The 21347-nt window shown below is 43.9% G+C and overlaps 1 protein-coding gene across 3 annotated transcripts in view; it reads right to left on the bottom strand.

The window, feature by feature from the left end:
* Positions 1-21347, bottom strand: part of ME3 (malic enzyme 3) — a 184626-nt gene that overhangs the window by 94603 nt on the left and 68676 nt on the right. For all 3 annotated transcript variants that reach the window (XM_045483694.1, XM_045483695.1, XM_045483696.1), the window contains 2 exons: positions 4497-4630; positions 1252-1401 (listed from right to left, as the gene is read on the bottom strand). In XM_045483694.1, the coding sequence (XP_045339650.1) occupies positions 1252-1401; positions 4497-4630 (284 nt within the window). The remainder of the gene's footprint in view (positions 1-1251; positions 1402-4496; positions 4631-21347) is intronic.

Here is a 21347-nt window from a genome sequence, read left to right as displayed (position 1 = left end):
AGACAGTGAGTGAGTGGGGAGGGGGAAGAGAGAGAGAGAAAATCCTGAGCATGCTCCACGCTCAGCACAGAGCCTGAGGCAGGGCTCAATCCCACGAACCATGAGATCATGACCCGAGCCCAAAATCAGGAGTCGGACATTTAACTGACTGAGCCATTCAGACACCCCATGGCTGCTCTGAGTGATGAGGTCAGGTCTGCTTCAACAGCTGGAACCCCCCCCCCCCCACTTCTCATCAAGAAGATGAGACGTGACACACTGCCCCTTGGCCAAAGGTGACAGTGGGGCCAGAAGAGGAAGAGAACCGGCATCAGGGCCTCCACGTGCTCAGGCAGCAGGCTCATCCCAAATGCTGGCTTCACAACTGGAAGAATGTTTTTCTAAATCAACAAAAGATGTTCTAGATCCATGATTACATACTCCTCATATACCAAAGGATTTATAAACACAGATTTATAAATTCTATGCAAACATAAATTACACATCAGTGCACAGCACACTGTATCTTAACATATTCTAACACAGACTAAAACAGTGTTCCATTACATATAATAAACCCAAGCCAGTCTTTTATCAGCAGTGCTAGAAATATGTATTGATAATAACCAGGCACCTTGCACTAAGGATCTTTGGAAAACACTCATTTTTCCTTTTTTATACATTTTTAAAAATATATATTCTGAACTCATCATGAAAAAAAAAAAAACAAGCAATCTTTTTAGAAAGACTGCCCTCTAAATTCTTTGGCTCTGAAAGAAACTGTAGTGCCAAATTTTTGTCTAATAAATGACATTTTAAGTGGAATCTGAGTCAAGCCCAAATGAAGGAATACTGCTTCTTTGAGTCAGCAAAAGAATTCAGTCTTTGGTATCCAACACTCCATTATTCATTGGCCCGAACTGGCAAGAGAGCCGTCGGCACTGTGGAGATGACAAGAGAGGGGTAGGTGGTAGGTAGATAATGAGAGAAAAACAATCTGAAATACCTTTCAGGCCAACTTTGAACAACATGTTGCGCATTTATCATTGGAAGGTGGAGGGGCTCTGTTATTCCCTTGCTAGACCCTCTCTCAGCTCATTTCTCTGGGCGTGGGGTAATTTCCTGAGCAAGAGCTTAAGATCAAATGTCTTGTCGAGCCTTTGGCTCAACCAGGAATAGCCTCCAGAATCCCATTAAGCAAGGCCAGAGGGAAGAATAGATTCCCTAACATGAGACGGCCCCTCCCTGAGCCCACGCCCCAGGATGGCTCACCGGGGCCTGCGGAAGGTCAGGCCATAGTGCTGACAGGCCAGTCCCACGGTGGGGGTGTACACGATGGGCATGAATTTCTCCACGTCTGACGTCAGCACTCGGTAGAAGAGCTTCTCGTTCCGGTCCTGGAGTGTCATGAGAATGATGTACCTTGGAAAGGGAGACGAGAATCACACTGGTCACATGAGCACCATAGTGGCAGTGCAGAGGTCCCTTGATGCAAAGACCCAGGGCTCCTGCTCAGCTACTTACAATGGCACGTTCATGGGCAAATCACTATCTCCCCTAAGCATGGGTCTCATTTTCGTAAAATGTGGAGGATATTGTCTGCCTTATAGTACTTATCATTATTCATGGCATAGACACTATTCTAAACATTTTACATTAACTCATTTAAAACCCCCAAAGACTTGTGAGGTAGGTCCTATAATTCTGGCTGTTTTAGAGATAAGGAGGGTAAGGCACAGAGAAATGAAATAGATTTGAACTTAAGCAATCTGACTCCAGAATCACAACCATGATGCAAGATGGTTAGTTATGTTATTACTGTGTGGACATTACTGAATGAAAAAATCATAGGGGCACTTAGGTGGCTCAGTCAGTTAAGCTCCTTGACTTTCGCTCAGGTCACGATCTCGCCAGTCAGAGTTCGAGCCCCTCATCAGGCTCTGTGCTGACAGTTCAGAGGCTGGAGCCTGTTTCAGATTCTGTGTCTCCCTTTCGCTCTCTGCCCCTCCCCCATTCATGCTGTCTCTATTTCTCTCTCTCTCTCAAAAATAAACATTAAAAAAATTTAAAAAAGAAAAAAAATAATAATATACTGGAGGTGGCATAGAGTCGAGGAAAATACAGAATACACCAGAGCTGGACTTTCCCACTACAAAGAGCTGGTCCCTGTCACAAGCAGAGCTCCCTGAGTGGCTGAGTACCACTTGACCTCAGGAGGTGTGCTCCAAAAAAATCTCTTTCTCACCTATTCCCTGAAGCCTGAAATCAGTAAGCCAGGAAAAAAGCCTTTCATTCAGAGTCCTGAAAACGCAAAAACCCTGGGGGAAAAAAACCCAAGGGTTGAAATTCAAGGTGAGGTGTTGGTGACTACTGATATCACACCCGTTCTGGACAACAGTGTAGGAGAGTATGGAGGCACTTGAGCCCTGGCATGGAATGGGGTGGGAGAGAGGTACCCAGAGGGGAATGATCCCTGGGCATGGTATCAGGGTCCTGGGTTTGAACCCCAATTCTGCTGTTAACTAGCACTGTGACTCTGGGGAAGTCATGTGACTTCCTGGGGCCTCAGTCTCTTCCCTACCAAAGGCCGTGGTCTAGAACTAAAAACAGTGTTTTAGAAGGAAGGGAGGATTTCTGCTTGCGTAGCCAGGATCTCAGCTCATTACTAGTGTTCTGAGCTCATTCCCTTACTCAGTAGCCATTTGCACCCATCTCTTCCCAGTTCTGCATCCAGTGATGTCAAGTTGATAACTTGAAATCGGTCATGGTTGGGAGTATTTATATCATGGAAATTGGCCAATGCTATAAATCAGGGTTCTCCTCATGCCCCAGAACCAGTTACTATAAATTTACCAGCATACCATTACCCTTACTGAAAAGAAGCCAGGGAGCTTCCTTAGCATTTCCCTGAGCGCCTGCTGAAATAAGGGACTCTGGGAATGAGTGGGTCAGAGGAGTCAACAGACCATCAGGAGCAAGCCCTGTAGAGCAGCCAGTATCAGGCACGTCCCCTGCTCCCTGAGCCTGGTATGTCTTCGCAGGCATATGAGTAAAGTCTATCTAGCTGAAAAAAACTGGGGACAGGGAAGGATTTAGGACTTTTAATTCTTAGGAAAAAGGATTTCACATTAGACTTTAATTCTTTGTACATTTAACAAACAGGGGAAGTTCAGATTGTTCAAAGTTAGAGCATGTGTAATGCTGTTGGTTGGATTAATCCTGTACTTTCTGGTTTGGTCTTCAGGGTGACATAGTTAGACTACTGAGTGGAATAAACAAGAAGGAAAGAATATTTGACCTGGGCTGCAGTATGGCCTTGGAGTTAATGGGAGTGATACCCATAGAGTTTACCTGTTCCGGAATAGAGGGAAGGGGGGAAGCAGAGCTTTCATTATTCACTACAATTTAGAAAACATGGACTCTATGGGGGAAGCATGGGAAGACAGGTGCAGGATCTGACATCCTGCTGAGGGGGACAGCCACACCATCAATGACCCAAAGTCTTGGCCATTAAGCTCTATAGATATATGGGGGGGTCTCTTATCTTCTCCCTAAATTTCTGCCGGAGCCCAGCAAGGCGCCATATTTATTTTTGCACGCTTTTGTACAGTGCCTATTGTTGTAAGTTACAGTTACTATGTAACTATTCTGAGCACATTACAAATACTAATGCATTTAAGCCTTATAACCCTATGAGTTAGATACCACTGGTATGGTACAGATGAGCAATGAACCAGAGGGGCTGAGTAAGTTTTGCTGTTAAGTGATAGAATGAGGATTTGAAGTCAGTCTAATACTAGAGTCTAGTCTTATAGCCACTGAGCTCTAATGCCTCTTAGCTATGGCACAGCAGAGCAATTAAGAGCAGACTCTGGAGCGAACTGTGTTCAAATCCTGGCTGTACCAATTCACAGCCATGTGACGTGGGAGGTCACCACCTTCTTTAGTAAAAACTGACAAAGCTGACCCTGTGATCCCTCATTTGGCTCTTCGTGTAGTATCCCCACTGGGAGAACCCAGAGGGGAGGCAGGGTTATTAGCGGCTCTAACATATGACATCTGAGGTCCCTTCGGAGGTGTCATTGTGCACTTCCCCTCTTCTCCCACACATTCCCCTTACTGTAGGAACCTGGGCCATGTACCACCCTTCTCCCCCTTGCTCCCCTTCTCCCTGTTGAGTGAAATGCCTTCCATGAACACCAGTGCCATCTGCTGAAGTCCCATCAGTGCTTCTCCAGCTGACTCAGATACCATCACTTCCCAGAGGCCCAACCAGATTCCACTGGTTGGACGTCAGTCTCCCTTCCCAGTTCTCCCAAGACACGTCTACGGTGCCTCTATCATAACAAGCCCTGTCCCTCAGGGAGACCACCACCCTGTGGAAGACAGGGCTGGGTCTGGGATGTCTCAGGGCTCTCAGCCTTTCCCTGCTGCAGAGAACCAAGAGAACCTCGTATGGGCCACAAGAAACAGCTCAGCCTGTGGCTCGAGTAGAGAGAGCAGATCTAGGCACTGACTTGTCCAGGTCGCTCTGCTGCCGCTCGTAGTATCTCATGATCCGGAGAAGCTGGACGTCCTGGCTCAGGAAGCAGGGGGGAATCAGGCCGTGGATTCCAAGCTGCAGCCTTTCTTCAAGTGTAAAGGCCATCCCCTGGGAAGAACAAGAAAGAAACACACACACATGAAGGGATATGTGTAAAACTACAGAACAGAAAGGTTCCATCCACAGACAGGCAAAAGTCACTGATTCAACAGTGGGCCCTGCATTTGAATCCCACCTCTGCCATTTAAATGACGGGCAATCTTGTGCCAAGTACTCGGATTCTTCTGAGTTTCAGATTCTTCCCGGAAGAATGAGGAAAATATCTACGTGGTCAGTTTTTTTGGTTAGTTATTGTTTTTTTTTTTTTAATGTGTTTTATTTTTTAGAACAATTTTGGATTTACAGAAAAAATGAGAAGACAGTACAGAGAGTTCCCATATATCCCCTCAGCCAATTTCTATTATTAATATCGTCTATCACTTCAGTACATTTGTTAGAGCTAAAGAACCTATAGTGACACATTATTATGAAGCAAACGCCATAGTTTATTCAGGCTTCCTTGAGGTTTTTTTTTTGTTTTAGAGAGCAAATGAGGAGGGAAGAGGGGCGGGGGGTGGGGCAGAGAGAGCATCTTAAGTGGGCACCATGCTCAACGTGGAGGCTGACGCAGGGCTCAATCCCACAACCCTCGGATCATGACCTGAGTTGGAATCAAGACTCAGGCGCTCAACCAACTGAGCCACAGGTGCCCCATAGCCTTCCTTAGTTTTTTACCTATGGCCCTTTCTGTTGTTCTTTTTGCAGGATCCCACACTACATCTAGTGATCATGTCTCCTTAGGCTCCTCTATCTGACAGTTTATCAGACCTTCCTTGTTTTTGATGACTGAGAGTTTTGAGGAGTACTGGTCATGTATTTTATACAATACCCTTCTATGGAATATGTCTGATGTTTTTTTCATGACTCTACTGGGGTTATGGGTTTTTAGAAGGAAGACACAAAGTGCCATTTTACACATCAGATCAAGATACATACTGTCAACACGATTTATCACTGTTGATATCAACCTTGATCGCGACCCTGATCACCTGGCTGGGTAGTGCTGGTCAGGGTTCTCCACCGTAAAGTGACTCTTTTTTTGGAATCTTCTGCATGCAGGATTTGTCTCTTCTCCCCATTTATTTATTCAATCATTTATTTATATTAGAATGGACTCATGGGTACTTATTTTATACTTTGGGTTATAATCCAATATTTATTTTGTTGCTCAAATTGTTCCAGCTTTGGCCATTTCAGATGGCTCCTGTGTCCCTTTGACATATTCCCCTAATTCCTTCCTCCTCACTCCCTCTTTCTCTTCCTTCCTTCCTCTCTTTCTCTTTCTCTCTCTTCCTTCCTTCTTTCTTTTTCTTTTCTTCTCTTTTCTTTCTCTCACTTTCTTCCTGCCTCCCTCCCTCCATCTCTTTCTCTCTCTCTTTCTTTCATCTACTTCTTACTTTCTGGCACAAGATGATCTAGGATCACCTTTTATGTTATAGCCTGCTCCGGTCCTATGATCAGCCATTGATTCAAGGAGACCTAATTCCTTCTTTGAAACATGGCATTGGAAACCACTACTCAATACATGTGCTACTTACTACTGGGGTTTTATTGTTTCTAGTCCCTCTCAGCTGAAAGAGCAAGGAAATGAATCTATATTAAGCTAAACATAACTTCATAGTAATATCTCTAATCCATTACTGCATGGATCATTCTAGCCTCATCACTTTGCTAATCTGTAAATTCTTACTGCACCAGTGAGAGACTAAGCTCCCACCACCTGCCACCCATGTACTTAATTACTCAATTCCAGTATACACATTTGGTATCAGAATTGTTAACCCATGCCACCATGGGAAACAACTTAATACACTAGATTATAGTGCTTATAAGCTGTTCCTTTTGCCTTTAGTCTTCCAAACTTCACTTATTTCCACAGCTACTTAGGTCAGCACTTTTCCTTCCACTCCTTCACTGAGGTTGTATCATACATTTATGTATGATATAACACAGTTGTATTCTCATGTTACAGTGTGCATTTGATCCAGTAGCCTATTAAATTATTTGGGAAAAAAATCTGGATACATTAAGATCCATTCTTTGTACTGTAAAGTTGTAGGAGTTTTGACAAATGCATAAGGTCTTGAATCCAACATTACGGCATCATGCAAAATAGTCTCACAGCTCTAAATATCCCATGTGCTTTACCTATTCATCCCTCCCTTCCTCCCCCTGGACCTCTGGCAACTACTGATTTTTTGGCTGTCTGTACAGTTTTATCTTTCCCAGAATGTCACACAACTGGAATCACACAGTATGTAGCCTTTCCAGATTGGCTAATTTCACTTAGCCAGAAGCACATAAGGTTCATCCATCTATTTCTGCGGCTTCCTAACTCATTTCTTCTCATCATGGGAGGACATTCCATAGTCTGGCTGTCCCCTAGTTTCTCCATTTATCTATTCACCTTGGCTGCTTCCAGTTTTTGGTGAATATAAATAAAGTTGCTATAAATATTCATGTGCAGGTTTTTGTGCAGACATAAGTTTTCAAATCAATTGAGTAAATACGTAGGAGTGCAAGTGCTAGATCATATGGTAAGGCTATGTTTAGCTTTTTACACAAACTGCCAAACTGTTTTCTAAAGTGGCTGTGCTATTTTGCATTCCCACCGCAGCAATGGAGTTTCTATTGCTCCACATCCTTTCTAGCATTTAGTAATGCCAGTTTTTAAAATTTTAGTCATTGTAATAGAACTGTAATGGCATATTATTGTAGTTTGAATCTGTAACTCTCTATTGACATATTAATGGTGAGCATTTTTTCATATGCTTATTTTCCATCTGTGTACCTTTTTTGGTGAGGTATCTGCTCAGATTTTTGCCCATTTTTTTGCTTGTTTTCTTTAATGTTAAGTTTGAACAATTCTTTGATCTACGTTTCAATGTAACCCATATCAAAACTCAAATGGCCTCTTTTGCAGAAATAGAAAAGTCAATCCTCAAATTCATATGTAATAGCAAGGGGCCCTGGACAAACAAAACCATTATTTAATTTAATTTAATTTATTTTTTAATATGAAATTTATTGTCACATCGATTTGCATACCCAGTGCTCATCCCAACAGGTGCCCTCCTCAATATCCATCACCCACCCTCCCCTCCCTCCCACCCCCCATCAACCCTCAGTTTATTCTCAGTTTTTAAGAGTCTCTTATGGTTTGGCTCTTTCCCTCTCTAACCTTTTTTTTTTTTCCCTTCCCCTCCCCCCATGGTCTTCTGTTAAGTTTCTCAGGATCCACATAAGAGTGAAAACATATGGTATCTGTCTTTCTCTGTATGGCTTATTTCACTTAGCATAACACTCTCCAGTTCCATCCACATTGCTACAAATGGCCACATTTCATACTTTCTCATTGCCAACTAGTATTCCATATGTAAACCACAACTTCTTTATCCATTCATCAGTTGATGGACATTTAGGCTCTTTCCATAATTTGGCTATTGTTGAAAGTGCTGCTATAAACATTGGGGTACAAGTGCCCCTATGCATCAGCACTCCTGTTATCCCTTGGGTAAATTCCTAGCAGTGCTATTGCTGGGTAATAGGGTAGATCTGTTTTTAATTTTTTTAGGAACCTCCATGCTCTTTTCCAGAGTGGCTGTGCCAGTTTGCATTCCCACCAACAGTGCAAGAGGGTTCCTGTTTCTCCACATCCTCTCCACCATCTATAGTCTCCTGATTTGTTCATTTTAGCCACTCTAACTGGTATGAGGTGATATCTCAATGTGGTTTTGATTTGTATTTCCCTGATGAGGAGTGATGTTGAGCATCTTTTCATGTGCCTGTTGGCCATCTGGATGTCTTCTTTAGAGAAGTATTGTTTCATGTCTTCTGCCCATTTTTTCACTGGATTATTTGTTTTTTGGGTATTGAGTTTGGTGAGTTCTTTATAGGTTCTGGATACTAGCCCTTTATCCGATATGTTATTTGCAAATATCTTTTCCCATTCCATCGGCTGCCTTTTAGTTTTGTTGATTGTTTCCTTTGCTGTGTAGAAGCTTTTTATCTTCGTGGGGTCCCAATAGTTCATTTTTGCTTTTAATTCCCTTGTCTTTGGAGATGTGTCAAGTAAGAAATTGCTGGACAACAACATGCAGAAGAATGAAACTAGACCACTTTCTTACACCATTCACAAAAATAAACTCAAAGTGGATGAAGGACTTATATGTGAGACAGGAAACAAAACCATTATTTTAAGTTTATTTATTTATTTATTTTGAAAGAGAGAGAGAGAGAGAGAGAGAGAGAGAGAGAGAGCATGGATGGGGGAGGGGCAAAGAGAGGAGAGAGGCAATCCCAAGCAGGCTCTGTACTGTCAGTACAGAGCCTGACCCGGGGCTCTGTACTCATGAACCATGAAGTCATGATCTGAGCAGAAATCAAGAGTTGAATGCTTAACTGACTAAGCCACCCAGGTGCCCCCAAAAACCATTTTTAAAAAAGAAGATTTTGGGGTGCCTGGGTGGCGTAGTCGGTTAAGCGTCCGACTTCAGCCAGGTCACGATCTCGCGGTCCGTGAGTTCGAGCCCCGCGTCAGGCTCTGGGCTGATGGCTCAGAGCCTGGAGCCTGTTTCTGATTCTGTGTCTCCCTCTCTCTCTGCCCCTCCCCCGTTCATGCTCTGTCTCTCTCTGTCCCCAAAAAAATAAATAAACGTTGAAAAAAAAATTAAAAAAAAAAAAAGAAGATTTTAAAATGTAACACAAAGCTACAATAATCAAAACAGGGTACTAGCCTAAGGATAGATAAATAGATCAACAGAATAGAATCAAGAGTTCAGAAATAAACTCATACATTTACGGCAAATTGCTTTTTGACAAGAATGCTGAGTCCATTCAATGGGGGAAAGAACAGTCTCTTAAAGAGATGTGCTGGGATAACTGGATTTCCACATGCAAAAGAATAAAGTTGGATCCCTACCTCATACTCAATACAAAAATTAACAAAAAGTGGATCAATAACCTAAGTATAAGAGCTAAAATCATAAAACTCTTGGAAGAAAACACAGGGGTAAACCTTCATGACCTTGGATATAGCTATGAGTTCTTCGATGTGATACTAAAAGCACCAGTAACAAAGGAAAAATTAAGTAAATAGACTTCATTTGAAAACTTTTGTGCAAAAAGGACACTATTAAGAAAGTGAAAAGACAACTTAGAGAATGGGAGAAATATTTGGAAATAACATAAGGCATTTAATATCTAGAATCTATAAATAATTGCTATAACAGAACCAACAAAAAACAACCCAATTGAAAAATGGGCAAATAAATAACTTGAATATACATTGCTCCAAAGAAGATACATAAATGGCCAATAACACATGAAAAACGGTCAGCATCATTAATCATTAGGAAAATACAAATCAAAACTACAATGAAATACCATTTCATACCCACTAGAATGGCTGTAATAACAACAGTAAATGACAAGTGTTGATGAGGCTGTGGAAAAATTAAAACCCTCATACACTGCTGGTACGAATGGAAAGTGTTGCAGCCTCCATGGAAAAATAGTTTAGCAGTTCCTCAAAGCTAAACATAGAATTACCAGATGACCCCAGCAACTCACACCCAGATATATACCCAAAGGAATGGAAAACAAGGACTTGAATAGACACTTGTACACCAACATCCAATGCAGCATTATTCACAATAGCTGAAAGGTGGAATCAACACAACATATGAGGAGATAAACAAAATGTATACAGGAACAATGAAGATTTAGTCAAGTGTAAAAAGGAATGAAGTTCTGATACATGCTGCTACGTGGGTGAACCCTGAAAATGACATGCTAAATGAAATAAGCGAGGTACGGAAGGACAAATACAGGATTCCACTTACATGAAATGTCAAAATAGGCAAATTCACAGAGACAGCGTAGATTAAGATTACTAAGGGCTGAGAGGGTAAGTTATTGCTTAAGGGTTACAGAATTTCTGTTTTGGATATGATGAAAAACTTTGGAAATGGACAGTGGTGACGGTTGGACAACTTTGTGAATACACTTGATGCCACTTAATTGTACACTTAAGAATGGTTAAAATGGCAAATTTTGTTATACTTTACCACAACTTTAAAAAAGAATTAATAACATATTATACCCTAAACCATTAAGATGTACACTTTACATGGGTGAATTATAACTCAATAAAGCTGTCTTAAAAGAATTCTTTGTGTGTTTTGGATCCAAATCTTGTATCAGACATGTATTTTATAACTATGTCTCTGAGTATGTGCTGGTCTTTTCATTCTCTTACCAGAGTCTTTCACAAACAAGCTTTTTCTGGTTTGGGCGCGGGCAGGGAGATGGGGAACAAGTGGGACGTCACGGAATCTGCTCCCTGGCCTGTTAAGCCCTCTGGAGACAGCGTCTGCTGGCCAAAGTTCAGGGACTGTTCTCTAAGGGACACTGGGAGACACGGGGACCACAGCTGCCCTACCTTTATCCCAACATGATAGAATGCCACCCACGGTGTGAAGAAGACCTTTTCTGTGTAGAGCTCGGGCGGCACAGCCTAGAAGCTCCTGGCTTTCTCATGAAGGGTCCTGGGAGTGACGACAGTAGCGAGCTCCTGAGTGGCTGCCACAGGTGGAGGACATCAACAAGGAAGGAAGCAGAATCTCCACGGGGGTTTTGTAGGGGACTGAGAGCAGTTTTTAATTAATTAACTAGTTGATTGCTTATTCTGTCAGTGTGGCCGCCATCGTATCCGAGGCCGATGGCACCTGGAGAAACTCTGGTTAAGCCCTGCATCCACAATGAGCCCCAGGTAGCGCAATGTTCCTCCCACAAGTGGGGAAGGCTGTGTGTGGTAAGCGAGAGCTAGATTGTTCCCAGGGCAGTCTAGCTGCCCCCAGAGCCCCTGAACACCAGAGCTCCCCGCATTGCCCTGCCAGCTGAAAAATACCTCCTCTACTACGATTATTACAAGCTCTGTTAGAGAGAGTTCAGTAATGACGGAGATGCAAGCCCACATGCTGATTGTCCACATGTTAGGATTGTTGCCATCATCAGCTCCAAGAAAGGGGGTCTCATAAATACCCAATCTTACCTTATCCTTACAACCACACTGTGCGGAGGTTTTACAACCTCTACTAGATGAGGTTCTACAACCTTTCTAGAGGAGATGGCTAACCAAGAGAGGTTATATCATGCTCTGGAAGTTGCCCAGCTGTGGCCTCTATTTCATTGCTTCTTAACCAGGATGCATCTTACAATCAGTGAGCACATTTGGTGCCAATCATTTCTTCATGATTTCATTGACTAGCGGCAAGTGACAGAACCAAGATGTGATCACAGGCTTCATGCGTTGCCATTACCATATTTCCCTACCAGGGCCTTGGTGGACAGGCCTCAGAAAATGTGAGTTGGGATACAGGTGGTGGCAGAGAAGTGGAAAGAAAGAAAGAAAAATAAAGAAGTGAATAAAAGTTAGACTCCTTGGTTACTCCCAATTTTCTCTTTGTTTTTGTTTCGTAATCTCTAAAACCATGAATACTGGGCTCCTCCAGTGTTTTTAAAAAGCAATAAAGACATCTCAGCTTAGTGAAAATCCTGAAGAGTTGTTCCCCCCCTCTCCGATGTGCTGGAGTTGTAAGAAAGTTCTATCCTAAGATAGGCTCCACTGTGTTTGAAAGTATGACTCACAAAGAATTCTCAAAGTACTGTTCACACATAAAATTCCACACTTTTTCTTCATCAAAGCCCAAAGTCACCAGTTCATAAATCCCCTGTGCTGGCCACCGGCTTTGCAAGCTGGTGCAACACTGAGGTCCCCGATCATTTTGCAGGAAACCGCCCACCCTGGACACTGAGCACTTTCACCAAACACCATTAGGCAGGAGACTGTTCACTGGCTTGGTAAAGACTGTGATCGTCTCTTCTTGGCCCCGGGGATCCCAGGGAGGCCCAGGCATTGAATTATGACATCATCTTTGCTAATGACCGCTGTGGCTTTTAATAATAGTCCTCTTCTCTCTACAAGGCTAAGTGTTTCTCTTGGCTGATTGCCACCAACTTCTTTTGTATTTGAGGGAAAAATTATGACTGTTTAGCAACTGGTAATTTCAGGGATTAAAAAAATACTTCTAGAAGCTTCTTTTCATCCTGAGCTAATGTGAAGGCAACTTCAGATTTACAAGTTTGTAAAGCAGAAATTCAGGCACGTTAGCTGTATGATGGCCTCCAAAATAGGATTAGCGCAAGATGATTCACTAGCACATAGCAGAGAAGTATTTGAATTTATATTTCTCTAAAAAATAAATAAAATTTGCTAATTGACACTCAAGACTCTTGATCTGTATGTCAAAAAGTCATATAATTCCCATAAGGTATACCAGGAATCCTGAGGTAAAAGTAGGGCTTGTACCACACGGAGGAGTTCACAGTGGGGCCCTTATTCATTTTTACCACGTTGAGAAATTATAGTCTCTGTGTGCCTGGTTAAATAAGAGTTATGCATTGTATTATCTAATTGTAACAAAGCCCTCAAAATAGAACAAGTGGCTTTTGAAAAATGGCTGACTCTCTTCGTTATAGTTCAACCTCATACCCTTGTGGTATTCAGCCCACATGAGTAGGGACCTACAGTTACTACTCTTATAATGTTTTTACTGTTACAGAGCCACTGCTCTGACCACTCCCTCAGCCAAGTGTACCTCCCAGCTCTGGCTTCTCTCAGGGCATCTCTGGACCTCACCAAGATCCAATGACTGAGGAGTTAATGTCTGGCAGAGTGGGTGGCCTCAAGACCCTATTCTAGAACTAAAGGCCTGGGACTGTTTTGATTGGTCAGTGCCTAGCTGTACCAGTGTTAATCTCTTAACTGTCACCCCCAACTTTACTTAGTTTATCATCTTCTCCGAATGATCTCTAGCCCAGCTACTGAACTCTGCCTATGGGCTCAGCACAGCCTAAGTTCTCAGGACAAAACTTTCTGACTTCAGAGAGAAGATGTCTGAATAGATCCCATCATCAAATGGCAGGGCTCAGGGGCAGCAAGCCCCTCAGGCTGTGCCCCTGACCCAGCCTCCTGCTGTTCAGAGATCCAAGCTTCCCAGTGCTCGGTGCCTTGTGACTTAGCTTCTCTGAGGGCAGGCCTCCCCAACCCACTTGGTGACCTGCCTGGTGCCTCTGGATCCAGAGCCTTGCTGGACACTTGACAATTTCTTCTCATTCATTCCACATGCATTTATGAGTTCCTACTTTGTGCCAGGACTACCACGTTAGACACTGGGGAGTTCGAAAGGAAAGAGGTGTTGGTTGCTGCCATCCTGAGTCTATTAGAGGAGTCACGTGGATTAACACAAAATGGAGATTCTGGGACTCTGCCCTGAGCAAGCCATGCCCTGATCTCTTTCACCTGTTGTGGGATTCAATGAAATAATGCCTGTAAAATGCTCAGCACAGGTCCCGGCACATAGGAGGTGCTCCGTGAGTGCTAGCTGTTCCCTACTATCATTACTATTGTGTCCATGGGACAGGGTGCACACAAGACCTCACGGGCAGATGCTGGAGATAAGCCCTAAAGGGTGGTCAGGAGCTAGTCTGGCAGAAGGGGCTGGAGGAGTAGGGGCTGGAGTGATGTCACCACATCGAATGTAACTGCCCATCCACGGCTGTGCAAGGCTCCTGCCTTGGCTGCTCTGTGCATCCTCCCCACGCCCCGACGGGCACACTCTTTCTGCCGCCATGCACTGACTCACATCTGTATCCTGCCCGCTATGCTTTGACAGCTTCCCTCCTCCATTTCCCAATCCACAGTCCAGGGCCCCTCCTCCAGGAGGCTGTCCCTGACACCGCATTTCACACATCTCTCCCCCTTCCCTCAGAGTCATTGTCATAGAGTTTAGCAATGAAATGTATTTTTTGTTTGGTTTCTTCAGCATTAATTACTAGGTAATAAACTCAGGGTGGTAAAAAGCAGACACTTCAAAGCAGCTCATGTGGGGCTACAGCACAGCAGTGTCATCATCAGTAACAGCAGCAACCATTAGCTTTTATTGAGCACCTGCTGGGCTGTGTCAGGCACTGAGACAGGCACTTTCTACCTGTCATCTCCAATCATCACAGCAACCCTGGGTTAACAATCGTTTGATTAGTATCCCCATTGATGGACTAGGGGACTGAGGCCAGAGGGGTAAGTTAATTTGCCCAAGGTCACACAGTGAGTTGATGGAAGAAGCAGGAGTAGAACCCAGGTCTGTATGTTTCCAGTATTCACACTCTTGAAGCAAGGCAAGTGCTCCTGAGAGTTAACAGGTTCAACAGGTTGTGGATCGAGCTGGCTTTTATTTCAGGGGAGATGAAATTATTCTGCTTCTCCAAATAGAGCCAGTGACCTTAACAGTTCAGCTACTGCTGAGTGGACCTCTGTGTCAGCACTGGGCCAGTCAGCCCGTCTACAAGCAGGTGCGCTTGTACCCGTGCAATCATGTACTCAGCTCGTGACACACATGCAGCCGTGTTTCCTCTGACCAGTATAACTATGGAAGAAGGACAGCAGACTCACGTGTAAAGGGATTCCATTCCACCATCATTACATCACGCTTGAAGCGGACTGCATATGCCATAACCCACTTCCTCCATCCGTTCACTGCAGCAGCTGGGACAGAGCTGTGTGCCACCAGCTCCCAAAAGGTACAGTTGAAGCTGATTAGCTGCTAGAGGACTGGAAGGCGTTTCCTCCTCCTTTTGCATAGTACTTCATGACTCTATCCGTTTGGGATTTTTATAAGTTAGGGTGACATGGACTGCTGTAGGTAGGAAGTGGGGTGACTGAGGCTGCCATTCTCTCACTGAATCCCAGGTTTGTGAAGAGCCCCTGAGCACATTCCTGGGATGGTTATTTGGGGGTCTTAGAAACACAGGCATCAGGAAGTCTTCACAGACACAGACCTGAGAATGGCCTTCCCCCCAGACACACTTCTGGGATCGGTGCAAAATCACAGATCCAGAAACAGACTGTAAATTCCCGAAAGTGGAGGATATGCTGTTCATTATGCCCAGAGCTAACCTTAACCCAGTTTTGGGCTCCAAGACTAGGCTTTGGTGCTGTGGGTTGCAAATGTACGGAAAAGTTCCTGTTCTACTGAGAAATACAATCCGATTTTCCTTCCATGGCATAAGGCCCCCGACACAGAGGTGCTGTGCTCATGCAGCCAGTGTGGGGGAGTGGGAAGGGAGCTTCAGGCCAAGGGCCTACATCAGTTCCTCCACTTTCAGGCTGTGGGACTCCAGGGAACTTACTTCACCTCTCTGAGTCTGCTGCCTTCACTGGGTGACTGTGTCAGTCAAATGAGAACATGGATGTTGAGATTTCATTAATTCAAAAAAGTGTCAGAAAGGCTAAAAAAAAAAAAAAAAAAAAAAGACTGGGACTGTTGTCGTTTCAAATTCCTCTGGATTCAGGACTAGAAGCTACTTAGCAATTGCCCTGGATGGCATTTATTTCCTTTCTTGTCTCTTTTCCCTTCAAGGCAGTAAGTTCCTTGAGGGCAGGGATTAGGACTATATGAGCTGTGTGCCCTTTTGGTCCGGCATGCCTTGCATATTTCTACTGCTTTGTTATTTCTGGAATGGTCTCAGATGGTTCATGGCATCTGGTCCTAGATTGGGCAGGTGTTATATCACCAGGTATAAAAGAGATCGAGGCTCTGACAGGTCAATGACATGCTGAGGGCACGTGGCTAACACATGCTATTCAAAAGCATGTGAGAATAATGGCCATTTCAATTGTCTTGCCATCAGAAGACTGGTTTTTTTTTTAATTTTTTTTTTTCAACGTTTATTTATTTTTGGGACAGAGAGAGACAGAGCATGAACGGGGGAGGGGCAGAGAGAGAGGGAGACACAGAATCGGAAACAGGCTCCAGGCTCTGAGCCATCAGCCCAGAGCCTGACGCGGGGCTCGAACTCACGGACCGCGAGATCGTGACCTGGCTGAAGTCGGACGCTTAACCGACTGCGCCACCCAGGTGCCCCCAGAAGACTGGTTTTTGAGGAGTTGTTGGATAAGGACCAACATGCAAGGGAAATGGAAGAATCTGCTCCTGAAATACTTGGCAACTTTAGGATTTTGTCCTAACTGAACAAGGGGAGAGGGGTAGATAGTTGGAAGGCTTATGAATCATTCTCTTGGCAAAATTCTCTGTGGCAGTTTGAATGCCTCATGACCCTTTCTTCCCAAGAGACCATTATTTAAAATTTAAATAATATTGTTCTTGGCACACTGATGGCCCTCTTACTCAGCTGACCCTCAACAGAGTAGCAGCAGAGGAAGGTGACGAACAGGGGACCGGCTGAGGACAAGGGAGGACCGCTTCCTTCCTCCAACAATACAAGAGCTCTTTGACAGGCCCAGCCTGGGAGGATTGGGTCAAAAAGTGAACCATGACCAGGAAAAATCAAACAAACAGGCGCATTTGGGAGGGTCTCTGAATAGGCATTGTACACATATGCCTAGTGCGTGCGGATGAGTGGGTGGGACAGCCAGTACTGCACGTGAACCTGCCCAAGGCAAGTTCATCCAACAGGGCAACTGTCCAGCAGGTCACTGTTAACCTGTTCGAGCCCTGAGGGCAACCAAATCCTCCTCCTCCTGGGCCTCAGCCTCAACTCTGCCCACTGATCAGATGAACCAGGAAGGAGGTCATTTGTCCTGGAGACAGATGACTGATGTGGCACACAGGAGATCAGAGTAACCCATCTCCTCTGTCATTAGGCAGCAGGAGTTCTAGGCCCAGAGTCATTCTGCACTGACTTTTAACAACTGTTTATATTTAACTGCATCTTTGGATTTTACAAAGCAGTTTTATTTCCTTTGCTGTGTTTGACAATCCCCCCAAACAAAAAGAATATCCCTATGACAGTGGTTCCAAACTGTGCTACCCCTTAGAACCACCTAGGGAGCTTTAAATGCCCAGATCACAACCCATACCCATCAAGTCAGAATTCTTGGGATGGACGCCTGGATGAGGAGTTTCTAAACAGCCACAGGCTGTCCCAAGGTACAGTAAAGACCAGTCCCCTATAAGGCAGGCTATGAAAGTGTTATGCCCATCTTGCAGATGGTAACGCTAAGGCTAAGACAATGAAATGATTTCCTTAAAATCGAAGCCCCAGCAATTTGCAGAAATGGGACTTGAACTTTGAATTCCATTTCAAATTGTTGGTTCATTAATTTTTTACATAATCATTCATTTAACAAGTATGCTTTGAGGATCAGCCACATACTAGGCATCCGATATACAGTGAGGGACCAAATATATATGTCCTCTGCCTCCATGGGATTTCAGTTTAGTGATCTATTCATTCAAGCCAGTGTCCTTTACACCATTTTATATTTTGGAATTAATTTGGAATTATGCAGACTAATCTAGTGCCTGGCAGGCTGGGGTGCTCAGCAAAATAACACTGGTGGTGTTTTTTGCTTAGAGTTCGGGTACAGACTTGCCCATGAGAGGCCATGGAGAAGCGAGATCAGGCTTTGAAGTCACTGGCCCTGTATTCAAACTGTGGCTCTGTCCCCAACAGCTGTGTGATCCTGGACAGCTTTCTTAACCTCTCTGATCCTCAGTTTCCTCATCTATGGAATGAAGATAGCAATACCCATTTCCAAAGACTGCTGTGAGGACTAACGGAACCCCCTGCATGGTGTGCCCAGCTCGTTGAGGCACTCAGTAAACAGAGCTGTGTCCGGGTCCTTACTAGATGCTGAGCATGGCAAAGAATGGAAGACTTCATGGATATCATGCTCCTGAGAGGTACAGCAGCCTAGAGTGTCCTTAGAATTTCTCATCCAAGGGGCGCGTGGGTGCTCAGTTGGTTAAGCATCCAACTCTTGGTTTTGGCTCAGGTCATGATCTCATGGTTTGTAGGTTCAAGCCCCACATCGGGCTCTGCGCTGATGGCACGGAGCCTACTTGGGATTCTGTCTCCCTCTCTCTCTGCCCCTCCCCTGCTCGCTCTCTATCTATCTCTCTCTCAAAAATAAACAAATAAGCATTAAAAAAAAAAAGAATTTCTCATCCTGTTTATCGTGCCCTCTCTTACCTCTATCCTCAGTCCAGTGCATTTATCTTCCTTGGTACTCACATTTGGGACACCATTTACCTGGGGGTTAAGAGTATGTCCCTGATAAATTTTAACCAGTAGTGACAACCTGATGGAAATCTAAAATTAATGAGAGAAAGTCAAAGGGGACTGGACTGAAAGTTAAAAGTTCAAGTACCAGGAATGCTTTCTGAACTGTATTTCCATTTTTACATTAGATTTATATTAAAAGAAAGGGAAAGGAAATGTAGAACCGTAAGCCTGTGAGTTTATTCGTACCCAGTACTTTGCTTCGCTAATCAACATTGAACTGGTTCTTTCTTCCCTCATGAGACAGAATCTAACTTTTTCACCTCATTAATTTCAAAGTCTTCTGGAAGAGTTCTCATTTCATAAACATTATCAGCTCTGGGACCTATAAGTTTCGCTATAGGTTTGTATTTAATCAAACAGCTCTTTCCACCGATGATTTCCTGTAAGGGCACTGGGATTCCTGCACATGTAACACAGCTGTTCTGGAGTGACACTGTCTACTCTGAAGGAAAACTCACAGGGTAACCTCCCCTCCAAATGTCCTGAAATAAACAACTCTGTGCCCAGGGCTATATTTAGTGACATTGAGCCACCAGGCTCTTCTAAGACCTACTTCATCCTGTGTTAAGTAAAATCAATATTCAAAGTCTCATTTAGGGGCCCCTGGGTGGCTCAGTGGGTTAAGTGTCTTGACTCTTGTTTCGGCTCTCACAGTTTCGTGAGTTCAAGTCCCACATTGGGCTCTGTGCTGACAGTGCAGAGCCTGCTTGGGATTCTATCTCTCCACCCCTCCCCTGCTCTCTCTCTTTCTCTCAAATTAAATAAACATTTAAAAAAATAAAATAAAATAAAGCCTCCTTTAAATGACTTACTAATAGCTTGCTGATCATTGAATGCTTGGGTCATTACTAAATATCCTGGAAATTTTAATTTGCATTTACAGATGAATATTCAGTTTGTAAGTTAGTCTACTAAGGGCTAGGCTTGTGTAGCTGTTGAAAGAATCAGCACACTATTTCAATTTTATCCTTCTACAATACCCTCTGAAGTAAAGTATCTGCCCCAAATTATACGGTTAATAAGGTATAGAGCTGGAATACGAACCCAGGCCTGTGTGCCACTGAAGCTCATACTGGCAATCACTATTTTGCTCACACTGCTTTGCACTGCATTCTTTGCTGTGATTTTGCACATTCTACAATGACCTCGGTCAGCCACATTAAAGATGAGGCTCAAGCAGTCTATGCAAGTGAGTGTTCCCAAGCTTTTACCTTTAATGCCTTCTCTAGAGACAAAAGTAGGACACATGCAGCACCATTTCAGTGTTCTTTCTCCAAAGGTGCAGGGAATGACAAGGACTGGGAATAGAAATGAAATGCTCTCCCCAGGAGAGCAAAATAGAGCAGTGTTTGTCCGACTCAGACTCTGGCTGTGAAATCAATTTACTAGGGAAAAACTGACATTAAAAAAATGTTTTTTTAATGTTTATTCATTTTTGAGAGATGGAGAGAGACAGAGCATGAGTAGGGGAGGGGCAGAGAGAGAGGTAGACAGAATCCAAAGTAGGCTCCAGGCTCTGATTTGTCAGCACAGAGCCCAACGCAGGGCTGAACCCATGGACCATGAGATCATGACCTGAGACGAAGTTGGACACTAAACTGACACCCAGGCACCCTGGGAACAACCGACGTTTTAAAAAATGATGGATTTGAATAGAAAATATAGGGTTGCATCAGTTTAGTGAGGGTGAGTACTGTTTGGCTCACTGTTTCTTTAATTGCCTGTGTGAGTGGTGCACACAGGGTAGTGTGTATCTATGGGCGCTGGTTTGTGATGTAAAGTGCCTGTTTAACTGCAGGTGTGGCTGGAACAGTTGAGAAACAATGTAACACAGGATAGTGATTACCAGGGGTGGACTTAGACAGCTGCTTGAATCCCAGCTCTGACCCTTACAAGATACATGGCCTAGGTACATTACCTAAAAATTTCAGGTTCCTCCCCTTTAAATCGGGGATGGTAACAGTACCTATTTCATAATGTGTCCTGTGCAACAGGGTGTCTGACGTTTAGTAAGGACTTACTAAACCAAATGCCAGCTATCGTTACGTTAAATACAGCGCTTTGGGTGATAAGCTGGTGGCAAGCAAGGGCAATGCTTTGCATCATGTCCCCAGAATCATTTAAATTCCAGACGTGTATATCCATCTGCTCCCTGGGCATCACCACCTACATGTCTCATAGGCCTGTCAAACACCACATGCTCCAAACCAAACTCATCTTTCTTGCCAGAACTCCATCCTGCACTCTCTCCTCAACAACGGAACTCCAGAGAAAGTCCATTAGCCCAGGAGAAACTCCAGAGGCATCCTGTATTCCTTACAACCCAACCCATATATGCAGTCATTGCTAAATTCAGATGGAGTTTTATCTCCTAAATGGTTCTAATTTTTCCTCTCTTGTCCAAGTGCCTCATTCTCATCCTCTTGATCTCTTCAGTGTCTCCCTGGTCTCTAATAAACCGATGGTTCTTCAACAGCTGGACTCTGGTCTTCCCTACTCTCACCCAAGCTGTCATTGTCCTGCCCCTGGAATATACCTTTTAGAACTTCTGCCAGACATTTTCCAAAAACCAAATTAG

Source organism: Leopardus geoffroyi, chromosome D1 (genome assembly GCF_018350155.1).
Source record: "Leopardus geoffroyi isolate Oge1 chromosome D1, O.geoffroyi_Oge1_pat1.0, whole genome shotgun sequence".
In the NCBI taxonomy this organism is placed as follows: Eukaryota; Metazoa; Chordata; class Mammalia; order Carnivora; family Felidae; genus Leopardus; species Leopardus geoffroyi.
The sequence above is the reverse complement of the archived record's forward strand: the minus strand, read 5'-3'. Positions and strand labels throughout refer to the sequence as shown.